This window comes from Patella vulgata, chromosome 1 (assembly GCF_932274485.2).
Source record: "Patella vulgata chromosome 1, xgPatVulg1.2, whole genome shotgun sequence".
NCBI lineage: Eukaryota > Metazoa > Mollusca > Gastropoda > Patellidae > Patella > Patella vulgata.
In genome coordinates, this window is record NC_065879.2 from 45982943 (window position 1) to 45996689 (window position 13747).

Here is a 13747-nt window from a genome sequence, read left to right on the forward strand (position 1 = left end):
TGTAAATGCTTATATTACCTACAAAAACATAAATACGTGACAACCCTTGTCGACTGCCCGGGCGATTTAGCTGCCGTGGCGTATGTTTTGTTGCCTGACAACCTATCTTAATAAAATGAAATGGGGTTCAACGTCCTACTGTACTGCACCGACTGGAAAAAAACTTAGAAAAATCAAATGACAATCCCAGTCATTAACTTGGGTCCCCAACATCTGTTACTCCAAAAGAATATGCATCAATGAATTATCAATCCTGAATTTAATAGATTTATCTACCATGCACTTCTGTTGAGTTAGGTAAGTAGTTAAGCTAAAAGAATTCAACTGGTGTTTTGTTGGGGTTTTTTAAATGATAGGATATACTACTACATAACAGCAAACCAAAATTTTATTTCAAAATAGAGTTTAAGACCACACACAACAAAAGTCAACATGGGCACACTCATATTGATACAAAATAAATTCAAATAATTAGAATTATTTACATTTACATATTTACATTTCATGTTTACTTTACTTTTATTGATTTCATGTTGCCATCTTGATAAATAAAGTAATAATAATTATTTTCTTTACAAGCCAACAGATTCTTATTTCTTTACTGAAATGTGCTTAATGATATTAAAATAATGCAGATTTCTTACTTTTCCGACCATTGTGATTCACCTGGCACGTTAAAGGTTTTTCTTTCTAAAATTGCTTAAAAAGAATATTTTCAAATATGTTTTCAAAAATAACCTTTTCTTGAAGAATTGTTGATTTGTATAAACAATATTGGTATTGTTACATTTAGTTCAAGTATTAGGCCAAAAACATATTTTCTTGTATACAAAAGTTATATAATCACATACGATATCGATTTTCTTAAAGTGGCATTACTTATGTAACATATAGTTGGTGGCGTTTAAATGTTGTAAATTGCAATTGTGTTGTAATAAAGTAAAGATGAGATGGCCTTATTGAACTTTTTGTTAGAATTACCTGTACAGAATTATGTTAATATACCTTTCAGGCCTTGACAACCCTTCTCTCCGGAACTAGGAAAAGCCTTCAGCCATTGCTAACCGCGGTGGGGGCGTTTGCATTCAATCATAAGGTCTGTCATTGACTCAAGTAGCATGGTTTGGATTCCTCGCTTGTACGTGACAAGTATTTGGGTCGACTGTTCAATCTCTGAGTTTTCTTTGGCTTACCCGGTTTCCTCTCAGAGATAAGGACCCCAACGCGCAACCGAATTATTGATATAACATTGAACCATATACTAGTCCCGAAATGACATAGTTTGTGTCTAGTGGACGTTAATTCCCGTCTCCCTGTCTCTGTAATGCTGACCCCCAAATATCATTTAAAATTTGAAGCATTTTAGATTGGTCAAAGTCGACTGGTTGATACAAATCCAACGCTGCATGTAGTTAGATATCTAACCAGAACCAACATACAACTCAAAATAAAATCACAGGATTGGAAATTTAAGAAAATAGAACAGGGTAGGTATGGACGTCATTTAAACCTGAAACGGGGTTTATTTTATAATTAACGCCCTTCTTTTCTGCACCAAAAAGGATGATGAACACGGGCATACTATGGGAAATTTTGTCCGGTCAGCGGTCTATTCTTATTTCGAATTCCATTATTGTCACGGTTTCTTTTACGTACACTGTTTTCCGTCGCATCCGAAGGACTAGGCGCTGTTCTGCGCCCGTCTTACGCCACTGCAACTACGCATGGAACTTTCTCGGTTAGTGAGCTAGTGACTTATATCTCTATCACGTCATTTCAAGCTTAAACATCACTATACCATTTGCAGTATATGATGCTCCTATATCATATTGTAGTTCTGAACTTCCCGACGTCAAAAATATACCAACAATAGTGTTAAATTCATTTCTTTTCCATGCAGTTCATTTTGATGTTTTTACTTTTGGCGAAACACGCTTCTATGGAAACATGTAGCTTGCAAAGTTGTCCCTTTTGGGGAAGCTATACTCTCCGTACAATGGAATTTTTAACAGCTTAGCAGATATTGATACAAATATAAACCTAACTGATATTCGGGGGCCGCTGTCGTTCGGTGATTAAAACTTTGGCTGCTAACCTGGAGGTCCAGTGTTCCACCCTTGTGCTGGCCGAGAAAGTTAGGGATTTCCGGTGTGGTTCCCTCTTGTAAGTGGTGGAGGGCAGATGGAACGAAAAACCGAGATCCCGTGTACACATTGGCGTCTACGTAAATGAACCCTTGACAGTTGGAATTCGATATAAGAGTAGGCCGTAGTTCCGCTGTCAGGGCAAAATTCCCCCTGTAATACTCTGTATGACGTATACCCGTCTTCATTAGCCCAGTCGGTGTAGGGCATTAAATTCAGTTTCATTTTTTTTCTGACTGATACTCAGATTTGGGAAATAATACGTAAACTTTATCAGAACAACACGCTATTAGCATACACGGTTAGCATGATACTCGTCATGCGCTATGTGCAAATGATGAAAAAAAAAATGTAGACTTCCTTCAAATATTGTTGTGTCATGGACTAACAAATTCCTTTTAAAACTTGAAATATATTACCCACCCAGAGACCCCCCAGCCAAAAATCCTGCAGTTGAAGTAGTAATGATCAAGATATATAATCTTAGCATAAACGTGTCAAAGACTTTAGAAATATCCTTCCAATCAAAGTCATCTTCTGGCTCTACCCATGATGAACTTTTCAGTTTAAGTTGGGTCTGCTCCCTCTTCAGATACATATCTCGTTTTATGGTAGATCCAACGGGCTGTTTGTCAGTCGGCTGATTTTCAGAGAGCTCGTATGGGACAACGTTACTTCTTTCTGTACATTTCTTATAGCAGACGAGGCGACCCAGTATGTTCCTGAATAGGAACCTGAGACAAAAGGGAATGGGTTCATCATTCTCTCTAAAATGAAAGCCAAGCACCATAGTACTAAATATTACTGCCATGGCGCCTAATATCAAAACTACAGAGAAATACACAACTGAAATAGAAAAATATAACAGGTGAAGTATTCATTTCCGTCTTATACAACGAGTATATTTTTGTGCGACATCGTCTTATTTCAAGAAGGCAAGCAATGTATTATTTGAAATTGTACAGACTATCACACCCTACCCGCAAGGAAGTAAATATATATAAAAGCCAATCTGATTTCGTTTCTTTTGTTATAGTTCAAAATGTCGTTTTATTTGATAGTACTACACTAGGATCTGGAAGAGTTGTTATATAACCTGCGTTCTGGATGGCGGGAGGGATTAACCAACGAAACCATCTGTTACGGCGACTTCTTGGCGTGCGATGCACGGAACTGTGGGTAAACCACTTGAAACGTCAGCACTGATAGATTAACCAATATCTGACGCCATGGGGACAAAAGCCGTTCGTACGACCTCTGATGCGACCTTTTACTACAACCGGTCAGCTCTTCATGTAGTGTAGGCCATCGAAAGTATAAAAAAAAAAAACGAAACGAAATATAGATCTGTATTTTCATCAGATTGAATATAATTCTACCTGTGTCTTTTTGTTTGTATCCTATTCTTTATGCCTTTAAATTGTACAACAATTTAGAAATGTTTTTATAGATTTTGTGCACCCGGGGAAATGAATAAAATCATGCTAAATCATAAACATAATGCTGAACCCATGTTAAACATATACCATGTAGTTATGCCACATGACTCAAACATGTTTAACACCGCCGAAAATACATCGGCGTTTTGGAGAGAGAGATAATTTGTCGGTGAAAGATGCCTGTCAGAACCAATGATCATTCGTCGTTGATGGTGAATTATCGCCGACAAATAATCCTTGGTATTTTTATACGCCCACAATTTCATATGGAAGTATATTGTTGTCGCCCCTGTCCGTCGGCCTACAATTTGTTTGTGTACACTCTACAGGTCACAATTTTTATCCGATTTTGACGAAACTTGAAATCTAGGTTTATCTCCAAAAGATCTCGGTTCCTGTCGATATGGGGCATGTGTTGGTTAGAAACTTCATGGATTATGGCCCCTGATTCTACGAAAAATAACCTTTTTAGCTTGTGGACACATATAGAGGTCACAATTTTTATCCGTTTTAGATGAAACTTGAAATTTATGTTTATAACCCAAAGATCTTGCTTTCTATCGATATTTGCGCATATTGAACCGCAACTTCCTGGATAATGGCCCCTGATTGTACGAAAAATCGCGTTTTTAGTCCGTGGTCACTCTAGAGGTCACAATTTTTATCCGATTTTCAAAAACATACAAATATTTCACCGTTACACCATAATGACGGTTATGTACAAATTCTGTGAAAATCGGACCGAAACTGCCGGACAGAATGGTCACTCCTCGTATGCAAATAGTGTAAAAGTATGGTATATCATGGTTGTAGACCCTCTGGATGAATATCATATACATCATATCAAGGTTGTGGACCCTCTAGAGTTCACAATTTTGATTCGCTTTTGATGAAACTTGAAACTGCCTGACAAAATGGCCGCTCCTCGTACACAAGTTTGTTTTAAACACAAATGATCAACGCCCAGAAAGGTTTACGAATATGACAGTGTCAATATTATTATAAACCTTGGTCGGAGAAACCCTAGATCTGGAGACCCTAAGGTAAATCCGACAGACCGACACTGTGCGTGTAGATGGAATCTATACATACAAACCCGATCCCGATCAGTCCCGATTCCAATTTGGTACACACGTTGTCCTTTATGTTGTTGGATTTTCACGCAAATCAGATTGATTGTTCCACTAACAGGCCTGATAACTAATCCAATTTAAAATTTTTTAAAAAAAATCCAAGTACATCTAAGGGGTGGGGGTGGGGAGCAACCCTAGCGTGTCTTTTAAAAGGTGATAAAGGGGCGAGGGTCTAGTCAGCATTCGGAACTATTGTTGCCTCTGTATCAGGAGATCAAGCCCACGATTGTTATAGAGATGACGACAGATCGCTTTCTTCCCAAACCAGAACTTCTTACTCATAAACGGAAGAAGACAACTCGAACAGAATTCTCCGTCCCTCATGATATAGTGTCTTCTCCAAAGTTAGTTTCCATGGCAGCTAGAATGAGGATGACTACCAAAACGTTTATACGAGATATAGGAGGGGATGCATCAAAAGCTAGTACTTCTTATTCTCAGAGGGACCAGTGCAGGAGAATAATAGTGGGTGGTGAAGTAACGGGAAGTGTCAGGGAGTTGCGGATGCCGACAAAGTTCGCATCACTCCGCTGCACGAGGATTGGAAACAATTACCTACTCTAACAGCAATGGGCTGATAAAGTTGTGAGTATAGCCTTTGACAACGTCAGCGAACATCGGGCATGTTAGCGCAGCTTGTGTCAGCATCCAGGACATACTCAACAGACCATTACTCTCGTGATAAAATAGAAATGGACGAAAATAATGTAAATATTGGAAACAAGTGGCTATGATATCGTTTTGTGGGAGTATTTATGCAAATCAAAACGACTAGATTGAAGAAAAAACACATCTGAGTGAATCGACAGAGGTTTGATTGCCAGACATTACGAATTGTTGAAAAAAAAACCGAGCCGAAGCGAGAGCAGGTAAAATCGAGTCTTCAACAGGCATTGGATTACTGTTCTTTTTTATTATATATTGTCCGGTTGGACATGGTGTATGCATATATATATATACGGATAGAAGGTCAGACTCCTGTGTTAAAACCAAGTCAATGTCTGATATGTCGTGATTTTAAGAAACATTGAGGATATGTCATTTGGTTGACACTTGTAATATTTTGCATATGTTGGATTAGCTGATTATTATTCAAGTGGACGGTTGCCCCCCACCCACCAAAACATACTTTGGTTCTTTTCTTAATTTTGCATGTTTAGTGTACTATAATATTGGAACACTCTGGGCAATCTACATCTACAATTGGTTGAAAATTTAAAACTCATGGGGCAACGTGTGCACCCTGCTCTCCTAACTTGTCCCAATATTTGAAACTTTACAGAGTTCACTCCCTTGTATAATATTATCAGGATACGGATCACTAATGATTTCCCCATTGACTTTAATGTTAATTTTCGTCTCTTAGACCGACTCTAACCTTTTCCAACATTTTTCGTTTGGTAGAACGCTTTCTGCCACAACTGGGGCAACATGTGGCAACCTATTTCCCAAAAGCACGTATGAGGTTCTTCATGAAAAACCTAAGATAGACAAGTAGAGATAAAACAAAACATGCAATTTTCGGCCCTACATTTCAACCTAACCAGCCTCTCAACTCTTATATCCTTCCGCCTCAAAGTCATGAATATTCACCAAAACCTAGCAGAAAATGTATTTTCAAAACCCCTTTTCTTCGATTCTACAACAAAAAGTCAACAAAAATCGCCATGCAAAAGGAGGAAAATGGAAATGGAGAGAAATACTAAAAATACCTTTCGCCCTACATTCGGCGTAGGAATAGTTGGTGACGGCGTAGAAATATTTGGTGAGCTGTGTCCATGCTTCAGTAGTCTCGGTCACCCAGATCTCTTAGTCTTCAAACGCACGGAGGGCCTGTGACCGTTGTCAATATTTGAAAAAAAAGTCCTTTGTCCATGCGTAACCAGGAGTTTTTTTTTATGTAGTTGATTATCCTGTATATTTGACCAAGTCAAGTAAGGGTTGCGCTCCTTCCCGAAATAAATCCCACAATTCATGCATTATTGTAAACGAACATGAATCGTGACAACGAATTGGGATTAATAAAAAAAATGGCCCATAAAGAGTGGAATTAAAAATATATAAGAGTGTTGGATATTGAACTGGCAGGATTGACTTCGCTTCGAATATTAGTCTGGACGAAATAGATTCGTTGGAATTAACTGTCTGTCTGGCTGTATACCCACAAACAATGATTTATTATATGAAATGATTCTTAAGCCACCTTTACACCGCGGAGAAAAGGTTTACACCACAGAGAATAGGTTTACACCGCGGAGAAATGGTTTTTCATGTATTTTTGATGTATCGTAGTTTTCACTACGATTTCTCATATGAGGTAAATTACAAGAAAAAAGCATAAATCAACGTATGACAATAAAAGGCTACCGTACATATCAGCTACCCAGCTTTAATTTGCTTCTGGTATCTTAATCCAAACCATCGCCCTATTTAACTAATATAATGCACGAGGCAAGGTACCCCTTCTCAAGAGAGAGAGAGAGAGAGAGATACATACCCACAATAGATGTACTGGTTGAGGTTGATGGTATCTTATCCGATATTAATGTTAACAGTACAGCAAACGAAAGAAGCGTAGTTAAGGAATAGCCCATTTTTTCTCCAGACTCCGCAGGAAGGGCGAAAACCAGAGCTGTTAACACCGAATTTACAATGACAGGCAACAGCATATTTAGCCAATAATATTGAGATTTTCTGCGTAATTTGAAGCAGAACAGAAGTTGTCCATACTCATCATTTTTAGCATCCGTGCTCTGGTCCACTTTGGTCTCATTGTCAATTAAATCCCATTCGCCATTTTCTTGGAATTCCATAAGGTTGATTCCCAGATCTAAAGCAGATACGTTCAGTTCCAGTAAAGAGTAACCCCAACTCTGGATAGTTAAATGGCAAGTCTGCGTATCGAAGGGATAATAAGTAATATCCGGCGTACAGCTGACTTTATATATTCCAGGAGGCTCCCAAGTTATCCTTCCATTGTTTGAGATCCTTAGCGGAGTATACTCATCTTCGATAACTTCAAATTGTTTAACCCTAAAAGAAATAAAGAAATTTATTCGTAATAGAACTCAACGGGATCGGTAATAAATAAATTAAAAAATACATGAATATTACAGATACATTCCCGCGTACAAACTGGGTGATTTGATGATATAGTCGGACTAAAAACATATTCAAACTAAATAATCTATCAAAATTTTGATTCAAATCCTTCTCAAAACATTGTATTCGAGTGGGAATACCCCTGTTATAAAAAGTCCATTAAAAAGAGGTCACGTTTGTGTCACATGACTTGGCTGACGCACTACCTAGCAACGCGTGCGAAGCCGGAGGAGAATTCATTGCATATACCAGGCGATGTTGTCATTTATCGATGTCCATTTATCATAAATATCAAAGCCTAATTAAATTCTCGGATTATCCACTCTCCACGTCTTTTTCCGTGTGTTTTATTTCAGAAACTGCTGTGCGTTTCAGCTCACAATCAAGTTTGTAATATATACATCAAGCGCTCACTAACGCTGAGAGATTAGATAATCTTCGCGTGCAACCTTTGAAGTCACTCGAGCAGTCATCCCTAATTGTCGGGTTGCCGGTTAGGGAAACCCTTACATATATTGTCCTGTATTGAATGTTTCTACTTTTCATATATACCAAAATTGCCATGCATTTATTGGAAATAATCACACGATAAATACTTTTGTGGGAAAGTATATTTAATGCTAAGATATTCGCTTACGGAAGAAGCTATGATCGGACATGACACTTAAGATTATTGAGACGTCTGACTGAACGGACGTGTTTGTGAAAGCAGAAGAGTGTAATCATGCGTGACGAACATTTTTTGTTCGAAAATGCTGGACTCGTAGTTTGTTTATTACTTCTGTGTGGAGATATCGAAACTAACCCGGGGCCAAATCCTAACCCCTCGTGTACACAGGGATCACCCTTTTTTTAGTGAAAACCAACCCCAGGGTTACTAGGGGACAATCGACATTGCCATTTGGTGATTCAAGAAGTGAAAAGTCGTCAGACATTGACATAGCTAAAAGTTTGGTGAACATTACACAAGCGCTCGGTGAAATTATGTCTCAACTGGATATGTTCAAATCTGAATTGGTAGATATAAAAATTGAACTTCAAACGATGATCGAAGTTAAAGAGAATCTGAGTGTTATCCAGAAGGAAAACAATGTGTTGAAGGAAAAACTAGAGAAACTGGAAGAAAATGCCAAGGTAAAGAATTTGATAGTTTTTGTGATGATTGAGGCAGAAAGGCAAACTGCAACCGAAACCGAAGCTCGAGTACGGTCGTTTCTGGATGATAAGCTTAGAGTAGAAGGGGCAGGCTGTGAGGATAAATTGCCCATAGATAGGTGCTTTAGGTTTGGACGTAAAGTAGCTGATAAATGTCGCCCAATCCTTGCCACAGTGTTATTACAAAAGCACAAGACAGCAATTTTAAATGCCTTTAAAACGTTCAGACAAAACAGTGAGAGCAGGAAAACTGAAGATTTTAGCTGTAGTGATTTCGTAACTTGACAGGTTTTCAACGTTCAGAGTAGGTTTGGCTCTCCCAAACTCAACCACATTGATGGGTTGCCTAAACTCGACTACCTATATGGATCGCCCAAACTCTTGTATAATCTTGGGGTGCACGTGCTGTTGGCCTATATAAGAGGGCTGATTAGCTGAAGTGGGGTGTGTTTTACTGCAGATTAGAAATGGTCGCCTGTCTGGCAGATCAGTGGATTTTATGGATATCCCGGTCGCTTATTTAGCAGACCGGGTGATTTTATATACTAGTATTTTATAGTGTTCTGATGGAGTTGTCGATTGGTAGATCTAAATAGCCCTTATATAACCTTCCTTGATTTCGCAAATCACTTCATTGGCGCTGCGAGCTTAAAATTTTAAAAGCGGGGGAAGGATAGGTTATTTATGATTAGGGATTATAATTTTGGGCTCCATAAGTATTTGTGTCACGTGAGCTTAGATCTAAATAGCCCTTATATAACCTTCCTTGATTTCGCAAATCACTTCATTGGCGCTGCGAGCTTAAAATTTTAAAAGCGGGGGAAGGATAGGTTATTTATGATTAGGGATTATAATTTTGGGCTCCATAAGTATTTGTGTCACGTGAGCAGTTAATGTGGTTATTTGAGGCTGTAAGGACCTGGTTGTACCTTTTTTGTATTACTTGACGTAAGCCACTCTTCAATTAATAAAATACAGGGTGTAGCTGAGAATTAATATAAGGATGGTTCTAATTTTATTATTGGGAATTTTGTATATTTTTAAGTTTTAAGCGAAACTTTCACGTCAAGTATAGAAAGATAGTGTTCGAAATAAACAGTAAAATTTGTTTAAAACCAGATTTGGGTCAACATTTTAAATGTGTACTTCCAATACCATATATTTTAGTGAGGTGTCAATGAACATTCGTCAGTGGCATAAGAGTGGTCCTTATCCTAAGTTACTATTTGAAAATACACATTTAAGCTTGAAATAACCTCGCACCAACTGCTCTTGCAACCTTTCGAAATTTTCGCCTGTAAGATAGTTGCAAATGGGGTTAAAATTTCAAGATCTTTGCACTCACTGGAATAATTCTCAGATAGTTTTCTTATCTTCGCCATTCTTGAGATTATTCCTTGGCACCGTCTTAATTCTCTTTTTTTTTTGCACCTTGTTATCTTGAATACTTGCATATACTTATGAAGGAAAGGATGTTTTTATGTAACTTTTGTCCGATCCATTTACATTGTGGTAATACAATATGTTTAAACCAAAGTGTTTTGCACATTGTCGTTCAACTCCCGTCAGAACACTAAACCAAAGTTTTTTGCATATTGTCGTTCAACTCCCGTCAGAACACTAGTCTTACTTATAGGTGACAGTCGTATGGCAAAGTCAAACTATATTTTTACCCTTTTGCCATCGTTCTCAGTTTTTATTTAAAAATATAACCCCCACTCGTAGGATAATCGTAGTCTAGAAAGTGCCACCAAGTTAGCCTTTTCTTCTCATGTTCACATGGTTTCCGGTGTTTTTTATGAGAACTCTGCAGTGGGGTTTAGGTTCAATTGACCAATCATAATGGTTCACTTTGAAAGGGGACAAGGTTGGTTTAATTTCTGGTCGTTTGTTCGGTGGGCGCCTTATGCTATATTTTGTTGTCATCGAAAGTATGGCTCTGTGCGATGAGACTTTGTTTATTTACTGGTATTTCATCTTGAGACTCATTCTAAATGGGCGGAGATTGGAGGTCTGAGTTTTGCTCGTATGGTAGTGTCGCCCGATGTGCATAAAGAGTTTTAAACCAGTCGCCCAAACTCATCGATTTGTCTACTTGCTTGGCGTTGGCGAGCCAATCAACTATCGCACACGTGCATGCTTCGACTATAAAACTGGGCGCGTATCATTGTCTGCGATATCACTTATGTGGAAGCAGACGTTAAACACCAAGAACTACTGCTGCTACTACTTCATCGGGGGAGTTTCGGTTAGTAACTCCCGAGGTAAGGTGACCTTATCATATGTAGGACACAGGCCGGTTGTCAGAGTCGATAATCGCCTCATATCAACCAGATTGTGTTGATTTTCATTTCTTTTGTGTTTGGGCTAGATTGTTTGAGCGCATTTCTTACTCTTAGATAGTGGTTCTGATTTGGGGGGAAAATATATAGTATAATTTGTATCTACTTCTCGCTTCGCTGTGGGGACCGCTGAATCGATCCACGTACTAAATAATATTGGGATTTGGTCACTTGATTCGTGAAGAATTCGGTGATTTCGTTTTTAATGGTGTTCTAGTAGTTTAGACATTGCGTTCTACTGCCAGGCACTGGAGAAATAGGCATTGTGGCCTTTTCACTTGATTCGTGAGGAAGAATTCGGTGATTTCGATTTTAATGGTGTTCTAGTAGTTTAGACATTGCGTTCTACTGTCGGACACTGGGAAATAGGCATTGCGGCCTTTTCACTTGATTCGTGAGGAAGAATTCGGTGATTTCGTTTTTGATAGTGGACTAACGGGCTGTACAGGATTGATGAATCGATTCACCACGGTGGGTTGGTTTATTCCGTAGTTTGAGAAATAGACTTTGGCGTATAGGTTTCATGATTTCTGTTTAGCGTTTCGGGCAAGTCAATCATTTGAGACATTGAGGGCACACGTCACATTTCCAGAGTCCATTGTTGTTTGGTTTATAATAGAGGGTGTCAAATTGTGTCTTGTTTGTTTCATGACATTGGCTGCCGCTGCATCCAGTGTCCGAACCCTGTCCTACTACACTCGGAATAGTCTTTTTAAACAACTTATTGCATTAGATTAATCAAATAGGTAGGGACTTAGATTGTTTCTATTTTATAATTGAAAATAATAGCCCCGTTCTGGGGTGACGCTGTTTCATTAAATAGGGTACAATCTTTATGCCGAGGAGTCAAACGGTTAGTTGGTAGTCAGTCAAATGATATCCGATTGTTGGATGGTTCCAGTCAAATGGTATTCAGTCCGATAATATTGTCGTCAGACGGTACTTTAGATTGTATGCAATGAGAGGGTATCTACTTGTCAGGCGGTGTTCTATTAGACCGAACATTTCTTGTTTCGAACCTGTCTTGTCTAGGTCTAAAATAGGGAATAAGATTATGGGCGTAGTTTTGCCCAGTGAGGAGGTGTTGGTTATTTGATAAAACATTTTAAAAAAAAATATGTAAAGGTTGATAGCCTCTGGTGTCCGAATCATCAATAGGTTTATTGATGTCACCGTCGTTGGCTGTGAAGGAAGAATCGTTAGTGGTAGCAATGTCAGAGTTGTTGGCTGTGTCGAAAGAGACTCGATGTAGTAGAAAGAATAGCGCCTGGTGTCCAAATCATCGGTGGTTGTGGGTTTAACGATCTCATCGTCGTTGACTGTACATGAAGAATCATCATCGGTGGGCTTGTCGATGTCACCGTCGTTGGCTGTGAAGGAAGAATTATTGGTGGTAGCAGAAGTTAACAACAATATAAGAGTTGTTAATAGTTGTTGGCACTGGTTGAAAGATTATCGTTAGTGTTTAATTGGGGATCAGTACCAAGTATAGTCTGCAACTCTTTCCTGGGGAATTTCATTTAGATACTGCAGAGAAATGAAGAAGGGGACCTAGCAAGACAGAGATAATTAAACGTTGAATCTAAAACAAGAATAGTTTATGCGGTCTATTCTAGAATATGAATAGTTCATTTTGAATTGAATGCAGATGTTTTTTATTGTTAATATAAGATGTGTGTGTGTGTGTGTGTGGTCACTGAGATGTTATGTAGAAAATTTGAGATTTATTAAGTTTAGCAGTGGTTACAAAGCTAATTGGTGGTTCCTGGAGTTGAATGTGGAGATGTCAAGGGGGTATCAGCTCTCCAAGTGGACCACCCCTGCAGAATTACGGTGAAATCATTGATATTATTCCTGCTCAGTAGAGTTATAGTGAGGGTGGTGTCTTCTAAGAATTCATGTTTCTGATTGGTTGGATTGTCCTGTTTATAATGTGTGTATTTTTAGTCTGGGCAGAACTTTGATCCAGCCCACTGTACAAAGGGGGGCCTAATAAAACTGGGAGGTGTGTAGTGATTTCGTAACTTGACAGGTTTTCAACGTTCAGAGTAGGTTTGGCTCTCCCAAACTCAACCACATTGATGGGTTGCCTAAACTCGACTACCTATATGGATCGCCCAAACTCTTGTATAATCTTGGGGTGCACGTGCTGTTGGCTTATATAAGAGGGTTGATTAGCTGAAGTGGGGTGTGTTGTACTGCAGATTAGAAATGGTCGCCTGTCTGGCAGACCAGTGGATTTTATGGATATCCCGGTCGCTTATTTAGCAGACCGGGTGATTTTATATACTAGTATTTTATAGTGTTCTGATGGAGTTGTCGATTGGTAGATCTAAATAGCCCTTATATAACCTTCCTTGATTTGGCAAATCACTTCATAGCGAACGAGTTAGAAACATTCGAAGTAAACTTGGAGCGATTTTATTTAAAGC

The 13747-nt window shown here is 38.7% G+C and overlaps 1 protein-coding gene across 1 annotated transcript in view; it reads right to left on the bottom strand.

Moving 5' to 3' along the window:
• Positions 1-296: 296 nt before the first annotated feature.
• Positions 297-13747, bottom strand: part of LOC126807792 (neuronal acetylcholine receptor subunit alpha-3) — a 29554-nt gene continuing 16103 nt past the window's right edge. The window contains exons 5-6 of the mRNA XM_050532622.2: positions 7214-7749; positions 297-2990 (exon numbers count right to left, since the gene is read on the bottom strand). Coding sequence (XP_050388579.1) covers positions 2560-2990; positions 7214-7749 — 967 coding nt within the window. The 3' untranslated portion in view covers positions 297-2559. The remainder of the gene's footprint in view (positions 2991-7213; positions 7750-13747) is intronic.